At 35.5% G+C, this 22,957-nt stretch overlaps 2 protein-coding genes across 10 annotated transcripts in view; one reads left to right on the top strand and one right to left on the bottom strand.

The window, feature by feature from the left end:
• Nucleotides 1-255: 255 nt before the first annotated feature.
• LOC135103157 (putative OPA3-like protein CG13603) lies at nt 256-13,152 on the bottom strand. 5 transcript variants are annotated; one of them, XM_064009257.1, is made up of 5 exons: nt 12,954-13,091; nt 9,956-10,110; nt 7,473-7,595; nt 5,593-5,813; nt 256-3,648 (listed from the first exon to the last, which is right to left on the bottom strand). In XM_064009257.1, exons 2-5 carry the CDS (start codon nt 10,092-10,094, stop codon nt 3,634-3,636), a joined length of 498 nt encoding a protein of 165 aa, XP_063865327.1. In that variant the 5' UTR covers nt 10,095-10,110; nt 12,954-13,091; the 3' UTR covers nt 256-3,633. The 5 variants fall into 5 exon arrangements, with proteins under 5 accessions (XP_063865327.1, XP_063865308.1, XP_063865324.1 ...); XM_064009238.1 differs by having other exon boundaries at nt 256-3,562; XM_064009254.1 differs by lacking the exon at nt 12,954-13,091 and adding an exon at nt 11,438-11,456 and having other exon boundaries at nt 256-3,562.
• A 3,066-nt stretch (nt 13,153-16,218) lies between these two features.
• Nucleotides 16,219-22,957, top strand: part of LOC135103106 (uncharacterized) — a 35,661-nt gene continuing 28,922 nt past the window's right edge. The window contains exons 1-5 of one of the 5 annotated variants that reach the window (XM_064009135.1): nt 16,219-16,376; nt 19,284-19,471; nt 19,788-19,942; nt 20,563-20,622; nt 21,149-21,287. In XM_064009135.1, coding sequence (XP_063865205.1) covers nt 19,292-19,471; nt 19,788-19,942; nt 20,563-20,622; nt 21,149-21,287 — 534 coding nt within the window. In that variant the 5' untranslated portion in view covers nt 16,219-16,376; nt 19,284-19,291. Of the gene's footprint in view, nt 16,419-19,283; nt 19,472-19,787; nt 19,943-20,185; nt 20,263-20,562; nt 20,623-21,148; nt 21,288-22,957 lie in introns of those variants that run through there. The other 4 variants (XM_064009143.1, XM_064009149.1, XM_064009159.1 and 1 more) reach the window with 4 other exon arrangements.

The raw sequence follows: 22,957 nt of genomic DNA, 5'->3' as shown, positions 1-22,957 counted from the left end.
TGATTTCAGTTATTTACATGACCTAATCATGCTTAAATATAGTCAGTGTTTATAGGCATTACTATTTCAGTGAAACTGCACCTTCTGCATATTGTCACTTGTGATTGTTTACTGCTAGTACGTAGCTATTAAACCTGTCATACCCATAATATTTATCTAATAGAAATGTATCAAGTAAGGATTTGTATAAAGTGGGAATTACATTTCAATATGATTATCAGCTCCCTTAACCCAAACTTTTTTTGCATGTTGTAATTCTCTCTCTCTCTCTCTCTCTCTCTCTCTCTCTCTCTCTCTCTCTCTCTCTCTCTCTCTCTCTCTCTCTCTCTCTTATTTATTTTGCATAGAGGAAATGAAAATGATGTGTAAATTTACAAATACATTTTCTTTCTGCATTAAGGAAATGTGGAAGTCAAGTATTAGTTTAATTTTTGCAGGTCACAATTACTAATTTGTATATTTCTTTGGGCTGTCACAGAAACTATTCATGTATTTCTTTGTTAGACCTCAGTTGTATGTATGCACATATTACTCATTACAGATTATTTATAAGAAAAAATAGTGAATTTTTAAGTAAAAGTAGGAACTTCTTGTACACTTTTATGGATGCAAGTTTGTTATTCTGAATGTCATATATGAAAAATTGATCATAATATTTGTCTTTATGTGCTCAAAGTATTGTTAATTGATTCTTATTGGATCATTTGGCCAATTTATTAAATCTTAAATTTTGTAAGCCTAGAAATATCTTGCTGATGTTGCCCCATATTCCCTCCCCCTTTTTTCTTCCCCCACAAACATTTTGATTACTTAAAGGTACTTAATATTGTGGCAGCTTGTGTGTGGCGTCAGTGTTCTGATGTGATGTTTTGTGAGGCAGGTGTTTTTTTGCCTTGTGAAATCTTTTCAGAGCTTCTGGGTAGGTTCTCAGGAATGGCTATCAGATATAGGTATGTGTACACTTGCCTCTTGATATACATCAGACAAGTCTTGCTTGAAAAAAAAAAAAAGTAATAATAATAAATAAATAAATATAAATAAATAAAAATAAATAAATAAATAAATAATATAAATATATAAATCAAGCTAGAATCACATGAATGTAATTATCTTTTGGCATGTAGTGCATGGGACACAATCACACTCGGTCATGCCTTCACCACTGTAAGTGTAAAATTTACACTTATTAAGTTTCTTACAGCTGTGATAGATATGCTTATATTAAGATAATGATTTGAAGCTTAGATATAGATAATGTAAGAGGTTCCAAGAGAGTCATATCCTTAAGAGTAAAAGAAATACTTGGTCTGTACAAGTGCTATATTGTCCCAAATGTTAAGTTTGCTACAATATATATTTGTTTACCCCTAGCGTGAATAAAGACTTTTATTGCTTATTTAACTGCAATGACCTATCCTCAGATAAATCACAAGATGAGTATACATTGAACATAAAACATTGGTACAATTTCTTGAACCTGTCCCTAAAGAAAATCCCACTTGTCAGTAATTATTGATTACTCCATTGGCAGTGTATAATAAAATTGCATAATATACAGTAAGTATGTACAGTACATTTAATTGTGTTTAACTGTGTTTACCCAGCTGTATTTTACAAAGCCTGAGTTACACATGCGGTTCCATTTTCCCCATCTCTGTTTACCATCTTTCTTTAAAACAGTGCTTACACTTTGCTGATACTACCTTCCTGTTTAGTTTACTCCAAATATCTATATTTCTGTGGTAATTTTTTATGTGTGTATCTAGGTATTCTTTCCTTTAGTAACAACAGTCCCTTACATATTTCTTCCATCCCAGTGAGCAATTTTAAGTTATCAAATCTTTCTCTTTGCACTAGTATTGGTCTACTTCTTTCAAGATAGTACTTCTTGTTTGCCATTGTTTGTTTTTTTGTTTTTTTCCCCTCTTTCTAGTGTATGTGATTTATCAGTTAAATTTGTCATATGCTACATTAATATAATTATTTTTTGCTAACATGTAAAGCAGTTGGAGGACATTTGTAAATTGTCTCAATAAAGTTGGTATTACAATGCAATGTGTGCTCCTGAATTACCTATTTTATTTATTTTTATTTTATTTTCTCTCTCCTTTCCCTCCAGCTGAAACTGTGAAGCTCTGTTTTTATATTGTGACTCATTCTAGGTAACAGTGCTAAATGCAGTTTGATTTATGGCCCAAAATTAAGGAACCAGGACCCTACACTTCAGGTATAAATTCATTGTCATGTGATGCTCCACCAACACTTAGGTCACTTGCTACACAAAGCCATAATGGAACATGTATAATAATTTTTTCTTTCCCTCTTAGTTCATGAAATGAATAACCTGATATACTTTTGGAAAGTATTGAGGGTACAAGCAAATTACAATTTCTCTCTCTCTCTCTCTCTCTCTCTCTCTCTCTCTCTCTCTCTCTCTCCCCCCAAAGGTAGGATTTTTTTTGTCTTGATTTACAAATGTAGGAATATCATTAATTTCTATACCAATAAAATTTACCAAAAGCAATATTGAAAATTAAAAGAAAGTGATAACAATGTACTAAGAAGTGGACACAAAATGAATATTTCAAGATTAATACAGACTGAACTAATCATGACTTTCAAGTGTTCATACAAGTGTTGAAAAATGAGGGAACAAGAATACATTTATATATCATTCACAGGGTGCTTGGATCACCCACAGGCACACTTCCACACAAGTCCTAGTAGTTTTCAAAACATTGCAAGAAGTTTAAAGAAATTTAATTATAGTGTGCATCAAAAGCATTTTCTTTCAGAACAAAAACAATATTACTACAACATACAAATTGCAAAGATAATAATTCATAACCTCTGGACTATCTGAGCCTTTTTTTTGTCACCTGGTGACTGCAAAACAACTAGACAAGTACCTTATGCTGTACACAAGGCTGTTTATATAGTTTTTATCAAGAAAAATACCATTCTGATAATCAGAAAGCGAAATAGCCCGCCACACAGTAATTACAATTTTGGTATCCTTTGGAGCAAGGCCTCATTCATCCACAATTCACAATAACTAAGATTATAAACCTCACCTCTTCTGATCTAACCTAGTTTAATGTAACAGCTTTATTATTCTTGTTTGTGGAGTATTTGTTTTCATTCCAAAGTGCTTGGCATCACTATTCTAATAAAAAACACAGGGTTTTCTTCTGCTATTTCATGCATTACTGCAGTCTGTATATGCTTTGGTTTTTTTGTCTTTAAAGGTAAATCTACTTGATCTTGTTGACACTAGAAATTAATTTCTGGAATACTGAAGATTCATTCAGCAAAATAATTTATTTTTTAGTATACTATTATGTATATACATGCATACTTATATACAAATAATTTAATAAAACTAACAAAATATTTACTATATGGCCCTATTTAGTATTCTTTCCAAGACATAGTTCAAAGCTTCATGTAATGCCCCCATATCTGATCTATTCTCAAACAATCTGGCTGTTTCTGAAGCACCATGCTGGTTGGAAGAATACATTCCTGTATCACTAGCCTCAGATGTCCTATTTGTCTTTACCTGAAACAGAGGGTACCTTAATATAATATCACTAATGTTAATATACTCCTAACACAGCACCATGGAACCTTTTATTTTGCTGGAACCTGTAAACACAAAAAAAAGTAAATAAATTATTTAATACAAATTAGAACATTTAAAAAAACACTGATATTTAGTTGCATGGAATATGTAATTGTAAAAACTTAAGAGATCAAAATACAGATTAAGAATTTAATATTGTAGAGAAATAAGAAAGAAATATGATTAAATGGATAAATATTTTAAGATCCATATAAACTTTAACTTTTATGTTTCCTTTAACTGTAACATTTCATGAATTTCATCTGGTTAGGATGTGATAGGTAAGGTGAGTGGGAAAAAAGTGATGTGTTTGGTCAAATCCATGGAGAAGAGCAAAGTGTGAGGTGGTGCATTGTTGTGAGGCAACACTGAACCATTGCAAGTGTTGAAAACTCAGCACATTTCAACAAAATAATTATGATAAGTAATAATTTTGGTGAAAGAAAATTGGAGAGCAGTATAAGTGGAAGGTAGTGTATGAAACAGGGAAGCTAGAATGGCAGTTGCAGAGGAACCAAGTGTTATGATGTATTTAGTGTGTTTAAAGGTGCAATGGCTACAAAAGCAGAACTGCCTGGATACAGACATTTGGTGATAAGAGAAGAGGGAATGCATAATAAAGACCTGAGATAAAGGAGGCCGAGAGAGATAATTTGAGAAAATGTTGCAAAGGAATGTGTCAGAGGAAATAAGAATAAAGAGAATTAAATAGGTCTTGGAATGGGAAAGAAAAGAAATAAAGAAAGAAGATAAAAAGTTGCTAAGCTCACTAAATTATTTTGGAAATAAGACAGCAGTAGAAGAGTGTTACTGTTAGCAAGGCAGAGTCTTTGTGAGCACCAAAGAGGTGAAAGGAGTAGTAAAAAGTAATTTTCAACAAATGAGCTGGAACTTTAGCTGAATATAACTGGATATTAAATATGGAAGAAGAATGGATGTTCTTGATGTGTGAGTTTGAGTAGAGGTTGGGCAAAGTATTAGACAAGAAGGCAATTAGTGTGCCTCTACATTAAGGTAAATGTTATAAGAAAAGGTGTAATAATCACACAAGTTTGCATTGTGTTCCAAGAAATGGTAGATGTAAATGAAAGACCAATGATGGAAGTAACAGAAGGAAGGTCAGCTAAAAATAGGATGAGTTTAGAGAAGAGGAGAACTAGGGAAAGGCTGAAAAATTGTATGCAGCCTTAATAGACATCAAGAAAGCATGTCCTAGGACTGATAAGGAAGTTCCTTGGTAACTTTTTGAAAATCTATGATGTGGGGAGGATGAAGTTTGAAGGCATTAAGGCATTTAATGAGGAGGCCATTGCATGTGTGAAGATAAAAAAAAGACTTAAGTTAAGAGTTTGTGATATGAGTGGGAGTGAGACAGGTGTACAATATCTCCATGGTTCTTTTATAGTTTTGTGGATGGATGTATTAGGAAATGAAAACTAATATGGGAAAGAAAATGGGAGTGAGGAGAGGAAGGCTACTTAGAAGGTGGAAGGAGGGGATGAAAAAAAATATATAGTATATTTGTAAATATGGTGCAAGTAGAGGGAGAGATTGAACTAGCATGAATGGAATGTTTGAAAAAAGAAAGGTGTAAGCTCTTTTGTTGTGGCCATCCCCTTGGGTGATGTTTCCTGTGAAGGATGAAAATTGCCAAATACACCTTTATATAATTTGATCATGAAGAGAGACTGGGAAGAAGGAAATGACAAGGAAGATATACAAAGATGGAGTGGATTTTCAGGGTATGATAGGAAGGCCTATAAAATGGGAGCCTTATGAAATATGTACATGAGAAAAAATGGAAAATTCATGAGGGATAGAGTATGCAAAAGTGGAGTATGTGGACATATATAAGTAGGGACTGGTCTCTTATGACCACCCCTTGTAGAAGTTCAAAGAAATGGGCATGGAGCAAATTATACTAGAATAGTTTAGCAGAAGCAAATGTTGTGAACTATTTTACAAACCTGTTGTGTTTTAACTTGATGTTGCACAGCAAATGCTATTCTTGTCACTTCTCGAAGTTTTGTGTCAAGCTCTTCGGTAGCAAATGTTAATTCATTAATCCGATTTTCTAAGCTGTCAATGAAGGCTTGTTCAGCTTCCTCCTTCTTCTTTTCCTTCTCCTTTTGACGTGAAACTTCAAAACCCAGGATTGCTACAGCTATACTAAATATAACTCCTTCACCTGGATCAATAAAAAATAAATATTGTAACATATACCAATTCACATCCAGAGCATATTATCTGCTTCAAAGCAAGGGAAGGATATATATATATATATATATATATATATATATATATATATATATATATATATATATATATATATATATATATATATATATATATATATATATATATATATATATATATATATATATATATATATAGTTAACCAGTACTCTCAATCATTTATACCTTTCTCTGGAATTCCCTTCCTGTTTTTGTATTTCCTCCTTCCTATGACTTGAACTCTTTCAAGAGGGAGGTTTCAAGACACTTATCCTTCAACTTTCAATGATTCTTTTGACACCTCTTTTGGGATTGGCACCTCAGTTTTTTTTTTTTTTTCCCTCTTTTTGTTTCCCTTGGCCAGTGACTCTCTTACACACATACACACACACAAAATAAATAAATAAAATAAAATAAAATAAAATAAAATAATTAATTAACTAATTAATTAATTAATAATAATAAATTAACTAATTAATTAACTAAATAATTAATATTAAGATATAAATAAATAAATAATATAATATAATTTATATATATATCGTGGAACCTCGGTTATCAAACTTCTCCCTTTCTGAACAACCCAGTTTTTGAACAGAAATTTTAACTCTTAATTGCTTCGGTTGCTGTAGAATAATTCAATATTCAAACAAAGTTACTTGATTTCAAATACTACAAGATATAGCAAAAGCTGCCATTTATTAACTAATTCATATTTTTTATAAATATTTCCTTTATTTTTATATATTTGGAGGACAGGCTCTCTCTATCACCCACAATGCCATCACTACTGCACAATTGTATTTTCACAGTAGCTTTTCCCAACAGCAAGATGTGTAAGTGTTATGATCACCCTCATTTTGGTGGTGAGTGGGTTTCTCCTCTCTGTGTCACTCTGTAAGGCTTCCATCACTTGATTGGTGACAAAAGAGAATACCTGTATGGTCTAAACAATATTTGTGTCACTAAGTTCAATCAATATGTCCTTTCTGGATAAAAAAAAATTCTATGCTGGAGATGTGGAGCAACCATCTTATCAGTGGGAGCATAAATCATTACCTGCTAAGGCATGGTGGATGGATGTCTGAGAACGGATTAATCTATTTTACATTGATTCCTATTGGGAAAATAGTTTCAGTTTTCAAACCTTTCGGATTTCAAATGGCATTCAGGAATGAATTAAGTTTGAAAAGTGAGGTTCTGCTGTATATATATATATATATATATATATATATATATATATATATATATATATATATATATATATATATATATATATATATATATATATATATATATATACACACACACACACACACACACACACACACACACACACACACACTAGTGACCTAAAAGGAAAATTCTCTTAAAATAAATTTCAAATTTACAAGTGTATGTGTGTATATAAGTGTATTCAGTCCATCAAAAAACTAATAAGTAAATCCTGACAGCACTGATATTAAAAACTGTACAGTTTTCTTATAGATTCACAAAATCTTTAGTACAAATTTGTATTTGTAAATTTTCATTAAATATTCTTATTTGTAGTTTAATACAATCCATGTTTATTACTGCAAGTAATTAGTAACAAGAAATGGGTTAAACTTACCAAGTAAGTTCCCTCCCAGTTCAATTGCTGCTTCTTCACTCAGCTTTGGTATGGTGGTCTTCTGTCCAGATTTTCCAAGGTTCATCACATACATTTTTAGTCGAACTTCACACCAATGATAGACTGAAAAAGAAATAGTAACTTGAGATTGATACAACCTAGAATGTACTAAGCAAGGTTATTAGCATTTAAGGCAAATTATTTTAAACTAACAGAATTACCCCGCATTGCCCAGGTAAAATTTGGCTCCCAAAAGCAGTTTGTTACCCTAAGTCAGTCGTTTGTTTGGCAAAGTTAATAACTATCTCTTGAAGTTAAATGTATGTTAACTTCTGTTGACGATTCATAATATCGGTGAATTAATGAAAGATGACTTTATTAGTGACCTCTATATCACAAAATTTGACCACATGGTAAAGGAATCACTAAGTTGATGGGATTCAACTCCAAGCTGACAATGAATGCTCCATTTATACCCCTCCCCACCATAAAAATCCAAGCTAACAATGAATGCTTGGCGCCACCATCAAAAATGGGTTACAGTATACCTAGCAACACAATCAAGAATTGGGTTATGGTGACAGATTTGCCTGAATAATCTAATGGTTTTGGGTTGGAAGTAGTTAAGACATAGTCTATGTCACTCCCCAGATCAAGTGGGATTCCCTACCAAATTTCATCACAATCAGTTCCATGTTTTTTCTGTGAAAAGTGGACACTCAAGCAAATAGGTAGACAGACAGTGTGTTTTACTATATAAGATACACTAGAACCTTGGTTCATGAACGCCCCCATATCATGAACAAGCCAGTTCACGAACTAGTTTTGTGAACAAATTCTAGCTTGGTTCACGAATGATGCTTTGGGGTACGAACGCACGTTACCCACAATGTATGGAACCTCGTGCTCAGTTGTGTGTTGGCGCACTTGACATAAACCTTGTTCATGGGAGTGTTGTGTTCAAAAACATTATTTTTCTTTTTTCCCTTTTTTTGTGCTATTTTAACCCCCATTATGCCACTTAAGAAAGAGAAAAGTGTAAGATGTCACCACTGGCTCAGTCTTTTGGCCCAAAGAGCCTGGATTATTCTTTCAATTAATGTAAATTACAGTACATTACCTGTAACAAACACATATGAGGGAGGGTGAGTTGCTAAAGACAAAAATTTGCTATATCCAGAGAGAGAGAGAGAGAGAGAGAGAGAGAGAGAGAGAGAGAGAGAGAGAGAGAGAGAGAGAGAGAGAGAGAGAGAGAGAGAGAGAGAGAGAGAGAGAGAGAGAGAGAGAGAGAGAGAGAGAGAGAGAGAGAGAGAACACAGATGGAGCAGAGAGGGGAGGAGGCAGGCCGCAACCTTTTACCCAAAATTCGGTATCTTTCTCCTCATCCTTTCCTCCCTCACCATCAACCTGTGCCAGCAACAATAAACGGATTAACTGTATCTATATTGATTTCAATGGAAAAAAATTTTGGTTTGTGAACAATATGGTTTACAAACCAAGGCCTGGAACAGATTAAGTTTGTGAAGAGAGGTTCTATTATACCTGAATTTAATTAACCTCAAAGTAAGAAAAGAATACCTAAATAGCTACAGTACAAAATATATGAAGGAAATTCAATTCATAGGGATGTAATATACTATACATTTTCTTTGAAAAGGCCAGTATTTTCTGCTGCTTTGACGATCTAGTTACCACATTTATATAGTTTATTATACCCAATTAGTATCTTCACAGCTTCATGTTCTGAATTTACTCTTCATTGAGAGCCCCAGGTCTTTTTAGGGACAGGCATCTAGTATATATAGATATAGACAGTAAAAGTATGTTTTCATCATCATGTGCAAAATTATGTACTGACAACATTTGCCTATCAAAACTACATGGTTCTCAAGCCCAATGTATGTGATGATTTTTGTGCTTCCTACTGGGAACTCCCTGATTTGCCTTTCTATTTATGCAATGAGACAAGATGTGATATCTTCTGGGATACCTCTCTTTATAGGCTCTTAGCCTGGGATATAGAAATATAAAATATGTCACGTGACTAACCACCACTTCTAGTAAGAGACCACTATATCAGAAAACTTGAAGGATACAAAGACCAGCAACAAAAATAGTACCCAGATCAAGATCTGATACATTAAACAGTAATGAAACAAGACAAGATGATTGGAATATTTCAAGAAATACAGCTCTCACTGATACAATGACACCTGGAATGACCCAGAGGGAATGGCTATTATATAGGCCAAAAACACAGAGTAAAAATTTTTTAGAGGAGATATGGAAACAGAAGCCTATAAATATGTATAGTTCACCTTCTGCATATCACAGCTATGTAAATACAACTAGGTATGCACACACAGACACACACACACACATATACACATACATATATATCTTGCTAAACAGTCCATCCTTAACATGCATAAACATACTTGACACACATCCTTTCCATCAAAATTACTATCACCTCTACCTACATCGTGCAGGTGGAAGACATATATTTTCTCTAAAGAAGGCGCTTCGTACAGCTCTGCGTCTTATTGAACTGGAAAGAGGTCGAGCAACTTGTTTCACAAACAGAAAAGCAAGTTTGGCCAAAGGAAAAACAGGAGCCATGACAATTAGTTTCTACCTGCAAAGAAAAAAAAACTAATTACATTAAAGAAGGTAGATATAATTTTGAATATGAGTAATTACCAATATTTGTGAGCAGGTATGATTGTTGCTCTTAAATTATGCACGTACATGGCTCTATAATTACAATTTACATTAAAAACAATGAATTTTTATTTCAGAGTAATGTCACGTTTACAATTACGAATACATCATCAGAAAAAGAGTTCTATGAGAAAACTACTAAAATTATATTTTAGTAAGAGATTTTTGTTCTGCTTCTTGTGTTACAAAAGTATTCATTATTACATGTTTTCTTTGTACTGATAAGAGAAAGAGAGGATGTAGATGCATGGGAAGCTACACTTCTAGAACTTGTAGTATTATCCAATTACCTGTCTATACGTCAAGCTGGTGCCCCCCACAAATAAGGGCAGTTGAATCTCCCTAAAGTAGCATGGATCCATAAAACTATTTAAATTAATAACTACAGTACTAGGAGGGTTGGGATGAACACCCATAGTTACAACAAAGTGTAGTCCCCATAGCCTGAGTTGATCTTCAGCAGGCAGCTGAGTCCTTGCAACTACCCACAATTTTTACATTTAAGATATTTTCAATTGCCTTTTCAATTAGCACTGACTAAGGTGATGAAAAAAAATCTATAAAATTAATAATAACAGAGTATTAACCCTTCAGACAAGACTCAAGAGACTTACATATTGCAAGACTTCAATCTAATTGGATATGCCATCTATCATGAGCTTTCCTCATTGTAATTGGTTAATTTAAAACATGTTTCTAGCAAAGACTGATGAGAGCTGTGGTAGAAACTGTGAAGATGGCAGAAGTTAACTGAGGTACTTAGTTCAAGAAGTCTATAAGTGCCACCTAAAAAAAAAAAAAAAAAAAAAAAAAACATTCCAAGTTTTATAGTGTTTAAAATTGTATAGCTTTGAAACCAACCACATGATTTTGTTTGATTGTGCATGAAAACATGGCTGAATGTCTTGACTATGGTGTGAGCCCAATAAAAATGCTACATTTTAACAGCATTTCAAATGATGAAACAGCAAATAGGGCTTTTCAAATTTGAGTATGATTATATTCACTATCAGACCTTATTAAAAGTCAATAATAAATCAAACACTTTATACAATGCAATGAAACTTACACATAATGTTAAAGAATGTTGTTGGATACGGCCAACACGTATAAAATAAAAAACATTAGAATCTGATAGAAGGAATAATAACAGGATAAAGTAAAATATGAGTGTATAGTATGAACTGCACAATAATGGTGAAAAAAGAATATTACATAATTTTCTAGCCCAAGAAACTTACACAAAATTATGTTCATGTGAGCCTACAGACATTGCCTTCACAACTTTACCATTACCAGAATGAAGACTTGTATATTTTTGGCCCAGATTTCTGTTTCTTTGCAACATTTTTTGTCAAATTTTCAGGGTTATGCTTCTTTGGCATGCCTGACAATGTACTAGGCTCATTGATATCACTGTTGATATCACTCATGCAAGCATAAAAACACTGTATGCAAGTGGAAAAGCACAAGATAAGAAGCATAATCCAAGGAAGGTGTGCACACCATGGTATTTGAGTGTGTACTGGAGAAAGTGTTGCAGTGCGTGCTGTGATTGGCCAATGATCAACCAAATGCTATTCATCAGATAATGTGATTGGCTAAGTGTAGCTGCCATTTTTAAAAATACTTGGTGGCATTCACCAACTTCCTGCTTACAGAATGCAATAGCCTTTTCTCAGCCAACAACAAAGCTAAATGATACTTGTAAATAAAGGGAATTTCAATCACTCAAGCACTTCCAGAGGAATGTCCTTATGTGCCTCTAAGATAGAGGGATGATTAGGGAATACAGTGGTATGCTTAACTGAGTTTGGGCAGAGATGGAGCTTATCAACTTCCTGAACTAAGTGCCTCAATTGCAGTATTTTCTGCATTATTATGAAAGTATTTGTGACAGTACTTACCTGTGTGCTACACATGGTTATTTGGAATATTCTAAAAGTGAAAGAACAAGTAAACCTGACTAATGAACAAAAATAAACAATGTCCCAAATCTAGAACACACAACAAATTAGAAAAATTCATTTGACAGAGCGAGTGGGACCATCATGGTAAGCATGGTGCCATGAAGGGCTGTTATTGGGCATGTCATGGTCAGAAGCTGCCTTGACTAAAATCCAGTGTAAAGTATAATAGCCATTTACTTTTCCCACCCTTTAACTATGAATGACATTATGACACCCAACAAACCTGAAGCCATTCTTGAATGCAGTGATTACTTGGGAGATGCTTCTTTAATAATTTTGTTTGTTGTTTGATAATACTTATGGTAGGAAATGATTATAACTCTACACAATTAGGATTGGTTTTGATTACCTTTATGGATATTGAGAAACTTACTCTATTGAAGTTTCTGTCACAAATTAATAGTTCTCGTGATATAGGGATTTTTTTTTTTTTTTTAGTGGTGCTCATAGGTTAGGTTAGGTTGTCATCTCCATTCAAGTACCCTAAAATGACAATTTTCGTGTTCTCCACCCATAAACCCCGTAGAAAAAAATAAATAAAATAACGAATACCAGTCCTGCACTACGAATTCAGTTGTCCTATTGTATATTACTGGATTTTCCCCCATAGCTTATGGCACACTTCCCAGTCGTTTGTCACAGATATGCAGCTCTGACCGTGATGTCCAGTATGTAATTTTTCTACAAGTGCACCCTCCACCTGAATTTTACTGTGATTTACAATATTTTTCCTTAAGTTTCGCCACCATGCAATGCCGGACCTTCACTCCTTTCAATGGGGACTTACACTGGGCTGGTGGCATCAAAACATAGGTCCTGAAGAAATGACTGTTTTTGGCGCGATTCTTGGCTAAGTTAGCAAGAGGTTTGGACACTTGTTTAATGACCAATGCACCAAGTTTTGCTAGGGGAAACCCGACAGCCATGACCAACGTTGACTGTGCTCCTGCGGCGGTCGTCTGTTAGCGATGTTGCCGATCTTGATCCTCATGGTGCACGCACTTGATTTTTCTTAGCTCAGTTCAGCAGCTTTGGCAGTCTCCTCCCATCTCGTGTAATATATGAGTTTATTTTATGGGACCTCAAACTGGCTGACAGATTTATTGTTGTATACAGAAATACAAAAGCTAAGCAGGGCTAGCCATTTACAGACCCCTTTCTTACACCCCTCAAAACAACACTATCTTAACTTTCTTCAAGATTTCGGCAAAGAAATTATTCTGGTTGGGGACTTCAGTCTTCCTCCCCTTTCTTCGGCATCAGCTGGCCATGTACCTATGTACCTGGCTATGAAGGACATCTTCCCCCTGGAGCTTTCCCCCCCTTGACAATTCCTCCACCTTCTTCCATTCCCTGCTGATTGGGTGTTTCTTGACTGTTTTAACGCTCTGGGAATGGACTGATGAGCCCATTAATATTATACCTGGCAATACTTTAGATATTTTCTTACTACTGAAACAGATCGGGTGATATTTTCCAGTGTGCTTCCACCCTTCCCTAATTGTGATCACTGTGTAATCCTTTTCGGCTGTTTGCCAGTTTAAATGTTTTCCTGTCCCAGATTGTGCCACTTACCCTTTTGGCCCAAAACTCACTTTAAGAAAACCACCGAATTCCAGTACTCTATCGATTGGAATTTTGAGTTTTCTGTTTTGTCTGTAAGTGAAGCGTATAACCGATTTTTGTCCATAATCCCCTCCTTAAGCAAATCTTTTGTCCCTTGCCGATCTAATCATCCTACTCGCAGTGTTTCTTATAAGCCTTGGGAGTACAAGCCACCTCAAGACTTGACTAATTCGAGGAGCCACGCCTGGTCCAGGAAGTTCAGTTGTCCATCTTCAGCTATGGGTACAGATGCAATTCATCCAACTTTACTTAAGAACTGTTGTAGCACCCTGGGTTATCCTCTACATTTACTTTTAATTTAGTCATTACTATCAGGAGAAATTGCAGTTATTTGGCTAAAGTCACACGTTGTACTCCATATTTAAGAAAGGGAAAAAAAAAAAAAAATATGATCCCACGCCAATAAGTCTTACCTCTACACCATGTAAAACTTTGGAGAGGATCATAACTTCCAAACCTTATCAATATTTGTTGACTAATTCTGTTTTTAGTGTTAATCAATTTGGGTTCCGGTTAGGGAGGTCTGTTGAAGATCAGCTATTGTTTACATATATTATTTACTGGATGGATAATGATAATATGATTGACTTAATTCTTTTGATTATGTTAAAGCTTTCGACACAGTGAATCATCAAATACCTTTTACCAAACTCCAGTGCATTGGTATTGAAGGTAGTCTTAATCTGGATTATAGCTTTTCTTACCAATAGATCTATGGAGGATGTAGTGGGTGGTGGTTCCAGTTCTTCCCTCCCTGTTACTAGTGGAGTTCCTCAGGGCTCTGTGCTGGGATCTTTCTTTTTCTTATCTATATTTATCACATATTTGCTGACCTGGCATCAAATGTTAAAATATTTGCTAATGATCTAAAACTGTATATGTTAATTAGACCTTTAAATCTGTCCTCTGTTCTTTGATATATAAGTTGACCAAAGAGACATTAACACTCTCATAACAGCTGCAGAATCTTGGGATCTAAGAGTTAATGTTGACAAGACAAAAATTATTAGTTTCGGTGCGCCCCCTTCGTGTCACTTTGAACAGGGTACGTACTCTTCCTAGCAAATTAATGACAAACCACTTCGCAAATTACAGTTGACTCAATCTTATGGTACGGTACCATGATCACATCCCCTATATTGTTTCCAAAGCAGCTGGTTTAGCCAACAATTTCAAAGCCCACACCCCTCGCATCCCTCCTCTGTTATGTTTGCTGCTGCCCTGAAAAGCTCATCTTCCCAAGAAAATAGACCGAGAATCATAAGTAATGGAAGTCTATTAATACTTCTTCCTGTATCTTACATAATTACTACCTAAAGTCAACCAAGTGATATACACGGAAACGTCTAAAATGCTGTGCCGGCCCACTACTTAATACGCTTATTGACTAACTTTTTGGGTGACGCCTATTTGATTTCTGCTGCTGATCTGTCTGATATATCCTTGATATTTGTTCTGTGCTTAAAACACACTTTCCAGTCCTTTTTTTATTGCTACACATTCCTTAATGATTCTCTTTAGGTCTGGCGTGCTAGTCGTGCGTGGGTTCCCTCTTGGGAGCCCAACTAGGTAAGAATCGGGTAAGAAGCAGATAAGGGCGGAGCCTGCTCACTGTGGAATGGACTGGACAAGGAAGTCGCCGAGACTTTATTAGGAGAGAGGAGGAAGGAGGACTTGGATTAAATTAGCATTGTATGTATTTAGCGGGAAAATAATTAAAATGTGTGTAAAAGTCTAAGGGAATCGGAGAGTGCCAATTATAAACGCCGTCGTTTTCTCGGTCTTTTTATGAAAGTATTTATAATCTATATAATGCTTGAACCAAATGAAGAAGACGCCTCTATTCAACATAGAAGTGAAAGCCTGCTTCATAACTTATCTTTCCCTTATTAATTAACGATTACCAAAGACCATGAATGTGAAATATAAGATATATTTATGGCAAATGGGGAGAAAATTCTGCGTGTTCAGGAAATTTCTAAGGAAATTTAATTTTCGGTTTAAGGAATTATGGTAATTTGAAAATACTGGAGCAGTCACCCTTCTTGAGATTGAATAATGTGTCGTCAAACTTGAATTGCATGTTTTCTCTTAACACGTGTCCCGGACCAATGGTTAAAGAGAGAGAGAGAGAGAGAGAGAGAGAGAGAGAGAGAGAGAGAGAGAGAGAGAGAGAGAGAGAGAGAGCAGTTACAAGGTAAGAAATTAATGTATTAATTCGTGTTAAGTACGAAACAAAAAAAAAAAAAGAAAAAAAAAAGAAAAGAGGAAAACCTCAAAACTGCAACATAATTTTCATTATTATTATCAGCTATCATTTCTTATCACAGCATTTACTTAACCTACATTCTTAGAAGTTTCTTTTGATCATGTATTACAGTATTTTCACCACAAAAGTTCCACTCCCTTAACTAATACTAGCGCGGATAAGAACCAAGGGGCCAGCGGGTGTGCAATGTTTGTGTGTTTATTTTTGGACGGTGAGGGAGGAGGAGCAGGGGAGGGAAGCTCGGTCAATTCTACTTAAAACTCAACAAGGACACTTTGCCAAGCGTTACCATTTGAATACCTGAAGCATACAACGGTGAGGATCGCGGCTAAGTGATGGAGAGAGGCTGTGAAGTGTGTGAGTGTTGATAATGGCGGTTGTGTGATGGTGGGGTGATGTGGGTACCCACTGGCCTTGCTGTGTGAGGGGGGGCCGAGGGTGTGAATCACTGTCTATATGAGGGGACGGTGTAGTAGCATGCTGCTCGAAATTAGGCTTGGTCAGCAATGTGTAATGATATGATATTAGTGTGTTAATTGCGATGTTTGTGTTTTATTTTAGTGATTTATTCATGTATGGCTTTGTCACCACGTCTCTTCCTTAATTGTGGAAAGGGATATCCAATGATTATTTTTCCCCTACCTGCCCAGATGGAGCTGTATATATTTAGAAACTGTTATTTTGGTATAATTGCAGTTTCCCCCAGTAAACCGCACGTAAGTATGAAGTGCCTCATGGTCTAGATCACACTGCTAGGAACATTTCTAACCGCATTTTACCTTGTTGCAAATGAATAATAAGGTCGGTTACGTTACGTTTGAATAGGTTAGGTTAAGTAAGGTTAGGTTAGGATAGGTAAGGTTAGGTAGGTTAGGTTAGGTTAAGTAAGGTTAGGTTAGGTTAGGATAGGTAAGGTTAGGTAAGGTTAGGTTAGGTAAGGTTAGGTTAGATTACCTTAGCTTTCTGGTTGTGTTCTAATATACTAATGGTGGGGGGTTCAAGGGGGGCACAGCCCCCTGGTTATAATAGGTTTTTGGTTTGCTACATTTAGGAAATTTCCTTAACTTCTAGAGAAATTTCCCTACATTTTCAAAGTCTATATATTACTTGTATGTGCCCCCTCTCCCTCCCCTCCCCCCAAAATCCCCGGTTCCCCACAGGCCCCCAAGCTTGCTGGAGGGGTTGGGGGGGTGTGGGTAGAGATTGGGGATATTGGGTGAAACTGCAAATTTACCGTTATTTTCATAGTAAAACTAGTTTGACATTATTCTCCAACTTGTATTTTTTCTCACCTCTTTCCCTGTGCATAAGCTTTGGTGGGGAAGCAAAATTTTGGGATTGGGAAAGAGTGTGGCTCATTTATGGCCCCAGTTATAAATGAGTATGGGTCATTTATGGTCACAATTATGTACAAATTCACTGGTGTAAGGTAGTAATTTCCAATAATGAAGTGTATGGTCAAGAGTACACTCATTCCATATATTTCAGTGTGTTAATAGTGATGTTTTTTTTTACTTGAAAACCTTTCTGGAATATGTTATATAGTTTCCTGGATGCACCCAAAATTGCATTAAATGCTTTGTAAGTTAAATTAACTGCCATGTTTCAGTCTTGGCCACATAACAACGAAGTTCTCAAAACTAAATGAAATTATACATTGTAACCACCCAGCGTGTGGGCAGTCATCCCAAAGTTGCTTTCCTGTCAGGTTTCAAGTTTACTCAGGAGGAGGTGTGATAGAAACAAACTGAGACATTTCTGATCATTTTAATGTTACCATAATTTTTAACAAACCTGAATAACTGGGGAAAGTGAGAGATCCTGGCTGCCACCAACAGTTGCTGAGAGGTTCTGACACAGCTGCACGAGTATCAGATATTGATTTATTGTGTGTAAGGTACTACAGCAGTGGGGTCATATGGAAGACAACCCTGGTGAGTGGCAGTAGTTACCCAGGGACCAACTTCAGGCAGCTAGAGGAGGCTTACAATCAAGCCAAGAGAGAAGTGCACTCAAGGGAGCAGCAGCTGCATGTTCTGCCTCAGTCTCTGTGTAAAGATGCTACACAGCAGAAGGATGGTGAGGCATCTGTCATTGTTGCTCCCTGCACTGAGGAAGAGAGTCAAAGTGCCTGAAAATCTTTCATGATGTACTCACTGTCACTACCATCAGCAAGATGGATGTGCACCTGTTGTGGTATGATCAGGGAGCTGCTATTCCACTGATAAATGTTGCTTATGTTTGTGTTACAGATAACTAATGGGTTAATCTCTCCAAGTTGCAATGGAGAATACTGATATGTGTAAGATATCTGAGCTGACATAGCTTTCACTCATTCTTATCACTCACAGCTTGAAGATTGTATTTTTCATGTGGTATATTAGGAAGCACCTGCCAATAAAACACAATGAAGTATGCAGTGTGCTAATGAAGCTCAGAATGTGGCATCATACTTGAAAGAAAAAGGTTTTCCACCTCATGCAAAAAAGGAAAGATTAATTCTGGACTGTATCTTGTGTATTTTGATAAGGTGAACACCAAACAGAATTTTTTTATTTATTTTATTTTTTTATTTATGTAAGAAGGGCTCTGAACAAGGACAACAAAAACTGGTGAAAAAAAATAAAGATACTAATCCCTACAGAAAACTGGTTGTTACCTATTGGATTGTCATTTTATTTTTTATTTATTTATTTTTTATGTAGGCAACAAAACTAATAAAAAAAAAAGTAAAAAAATCTTTGCAAATCTACAGGCTGGGTGCTTCATCCCTTTTTTAGCAAACCTCCTATGCTCAAGCTGTAGATATGTGTTGACAGTGACTGTTTGGTTTAAGAAGGAAATAGGAAGAAATTGGTTCTCAAATAGAGTGGTAGATGAATGGAATGAACTCAGTAATCAAATTGTTAGTGCTAAGACATAAGGATCTTTAAAAGATTAGACAAATTTATAGATGGTAATGATAGATGGAAACAGGTAAGTAGGTATGTCTACCATGTATAGACCTGATGGGTTCTTGCAGCTTCCCTTATTTCCTTATGTTTGTATAATCTATAACCATTACTACTATTATTCCTTGTCTGCAGTGTCTCACTTGGTAAGTATTTTGTATACTGGTACAATTATATAGTGACCAGTGTAGTAGGAAATTGTCATATGTTGTAGAATGCAGCATAACTTTATAGTCTTTCTTAACACTTAAGATACATTATTCCTTACCAGGACACCAGATGAATCAAGAGTGGACTTATAGGCCACCTGTGCTGGTGGGGGAGCGTATTGTGTGGCTGGGGGGAGACACAACACCAGAGCCTGGAGAACCCTGCAACTACCATCCCCACCATGGCACTGTTAGCTGGATTGGGCGGGTCTCAGAAATTGGCAATGACTGGATTGTTGGAGTAGAATTTGTAAGTAAATGGTTGAAGAGGTCATAGCATGTGTCACCTTGTTCCAGTGTAGTCATCTTTTGTAGTGGTAGTGGACATTATTGTGCACCAGCTGCTGATCAATACTGTTTTTGGCTGTTTCATTGTAGCTCTGCTTTTGCTGCATGTGACTTGTTATTTCAGTTTTTGTGACAAGGATTACAGTAATGGTATTACACAACAGACTTTCACTATTTTTGTTGAAAGGCTTTGAGACACAGAAAGGAGTTATGAAAAGAGATTACATATACTGGATGCTCCAGTATGAATTTTTCTTGATATATTCTTTTTATTCCAGGAACTAGACATGGCTGGTGGCTGTGATGGAACTTGGAAAGGACGTAAATTGTTTTCCTGTCCAAAAATGCGAGGTCTCTTTCTGCCTGTAGCATCTGTGATCAAAGAGAAAGAGTTCTACAGCAAGAAGGACTGTTTACCTTCCAATACAACCAGGTATTTTTGCCACTTGATCTTAGATGCATTTTAACAATTTTTTGCTTTCTTAGACCTGAGATTGAAATTGGGGTTTGTATTATGAATTGCTACTCAAGATTTGACCTGGAACTTTTCATAATATGAGCACATTATTCATTGTCTAGGTAATTTTTTGGGCATAGGCACAAATTTTCATCTGTAATGGACATCTATTGCACTAGGCAGAGAAACAGCAGCAGTGCAAGAGATTATGTATTGCAGATTTTAAGGAGGACGTCCAATTGGAAGACAAAAAAAATATGAAAAATGTGACCGACTGCAAAAAAAAAATATTAATGGTAGGCATATGCATTCCTTATTATTTCACAAAGAAACATGCAATACTTTCCAATATCCACAATATCATATGAAAAAATATTTTTTTTAGTTTTAGGATTTTGAAAAGGGTCTTAATTTTCTTTAGATGTTTTAAAACTTAAAAAAATAAAAGTATAGGAGTGTTATAAATGCTATGCCCTACAAAATTTGTGCAAAATTTTGTGTAAAACAAATAAATAGAAGGGCAAAAACCTGTCATATCGGACACCTCCCTTAAGTATTTTTCTTTGTCTTGATAATTATTCTTTGTGATATTCAAGATATTGGGAAGCTGAAGCTGGATACAAGTCTGCATGCAGCAATACACACCACAATAAACAGTAACAAAAAGAGAGTAACATATCAAACTCAGAATTCAGAATTTGAGATGGATTGGTATTTTTCTTTGGTAGTTTAGTTTCTTGTAAAGGTTGCCATTGGAAAAAATATAAAAAATTACATGCAAAAAGATTCTCATTGAAATATTGAAGAGAACACAAGAGATTTAAATATTTATAAACATGAAGTAGAGTTACTGAGGCATGTTAAGATAGTGTTTCAGGTTTCCTTGGAGACCCTTAATAGAAAATATCTTCCCATCCAGCCAGTCAGTTAGTTACTTTACTAATTTTCTTATTGAACTTGTGTTTGCAGTATTCAGTATTACTTTCTTATGATTGTAGTTTTCATTTTATTGGTAATTTTGGGATAAACTGATGTTAGCTGCTCTCATACAAGTGCTACATGCATTTCTCACTCAAAATTAAACTGCACACATGATGATATATTGTTAATGTTAATGGACTAAAATCTATAATTGTACACATAATTTTAAATTTACTGTTATTTACTGTCTATTCTTTCCAGTGTGACAGCTCCAGTCTCTTCAAACACCTCACAGTCACAGACCAACATTGACCTGAGTTTAGCCCCTGAGCCTCCTCCACCCAAAAATAAAATGCCCCTTCACTCACCTTCTATTATCCACAGTAGGAATGCCAAGAAGGTAAGGAAGTCATGTGTTGATTGGTCAGTGAGTATTTGTTGCTGAAGTGGCACATGTATTTAGATTAGAGAATGCGTTTGAAAAGTGATGAGAATATAATATGAGTGTGCATGTCTTGATTGTTCCTTTGACAAGAGTTCCTGTAAAATTAATATATGCATTTAGAAACACGGTGTAGATGAAATGGTGCATGCATACTAGTATTTACAGATTCTTGTTATTGGAAGATATATCTTGAGGAATCACAAGGGGAAGAACATGCATAGTTTCCTCAGTGTGTAGTAGAGATGTGGCTTGCTTCATTTATGCGTCCAGATCAGCATCTCACAAGCATTCATTTGTATCATTATAGTTATCCATGCTAATAATGACAATTTTTCCACACAAGTTGTTGCTGTTTGCTCATCTCTTCCTACTCACCTGTTTATTTGTTTGCTCTCTCTCTCTCTCTCTCTCTCTCTCTCTCTCTCTCTCTCTCTCTCTCTCTCTCTCTCTCTCTCTCTCTCTCTCTCTCTCTCTCTCTCTCTCTCTCTCTCTCTCTCTCTCTCTCTCTCTCTCTGGCTTTGTTGTATGTCAAGGTCATGTAACATTCAGCATTTGGTTGAAGTAGAAATAATCTCATGGATTTAGTTTTAGTCAGTGGTCTCTTTTGTTGTGGCATAGATGATTTACTATCATTTGCGAGTCATTTGGTTTGGCTCTTGGAAGAAGTATCTCCCAGCAGGATCTGAGATGAATGGTTTGTGGATGTATGCATAGCTATGTATGATAATCAGGTTTTACCCTCTGCTCTTCATACTATATTATGTTGCCTTGTGTTGTGAAGTAAAAGAATGGGATGAAACAGAATAAGAAATCATCAGTGAATGCCATGTTTGAATGTTAGTGATTTGGAATCTTGTATTGACACTGTTACATGTTGACAAATGTGTTTGTGTAGTTTCACCTATTTCCATAAACTACCTCAAATATTCATGATTTTTTACATAACATGTAGGATGAAACATTCATATTAGTGTTAGAATCTTCTTATTACATGGAGAATTGACATCTTATCTGAGCTGAGGCCCTGAGTATTATTATCTTGATAAAAAAACTTGTTGGATTTTCATCCTTTATAGCTATGCTGTATGAATGTCAGCCAAATGCCAGGCAAAGAATATCAGTTACGGTGTTTAGCTCCTTGGGAGGCATGTTAGTTTTGCTAAGCACCTAGCCAAGCCTCAGGTAATTTATGACATGCCTAATTGTGAAAATTTGGATAAAATAAGATAAAAACAAAGGACCGTCTAAACGAGTAATATAGGAACCAGTTCATCTCCTGGGCTAAGTTGGCATTAATATCCCATGCATATTGGCTTGGTTTGCGATTTATGACAAGTGTTCTTTACTTTAATCAGCAACATTTTTATACTCTCAGAGGACCATTTTAATTTTGTATTTGAGGAAGTATAGTAGCTTGAAGACATACATAGGTGTCTTCTGACACTATAAAAACCATGGTATTGGAGAACACAGCAGAGATCACTTGAACTTGATGAATCAAATGTATGTGTAATTGCTTGTTATAGTTATTCTGGTTGATTATACTAGTAGTATCTACCCAACCATTCTCTCTCTCTCTCTCTCTCTCTCTCTCTCTCTCTCTCTCTCTCTCTCTCTCTCTCTCT

The sequence above is a fragment of the Scylla paramamosain genome, chromosome 1, assembly GCF_035594125.1.
Source record: "Scylla paramamosain isolate STU-SP2022 chromosome 1, ASM3559412v1, whole genome shotgun sequence".
Taxonomy (NCBI): Eukaryota; Metazoa; Arthropoda; class Malacostraca; order Decapoda; family Portunidae; genus Scylla; species Scylla paramamosain.
Note: the sequence above shows the minus strand (reverse complement) of the source record. Positions and strands in the feature narration are given on the sequence as shown.

Coding starts and splice junctions, on each gene's coding strand:
- LOC135103157 (XM_064009248.1), bottom strand. CDS start 13,092: ATGGCTGTCGGGTTTCCCCTAGCAAAACTTGGTGCATTGGTCATTAAA. Junction 5,814..7,472: donor ACTGGGAGGGAACTTACTTG/GTAAGTTTAACC, acceptor TTATTGATCCAG/GTGAAGGAGTTATATTTAGT. Junction 3,563..5,592: donor ATCAAGTTAAAACACAACAG/GTTTGTAAAATA, acceptor CCTCTGTTTCAG/GTAAAGACAAATAGGACATC.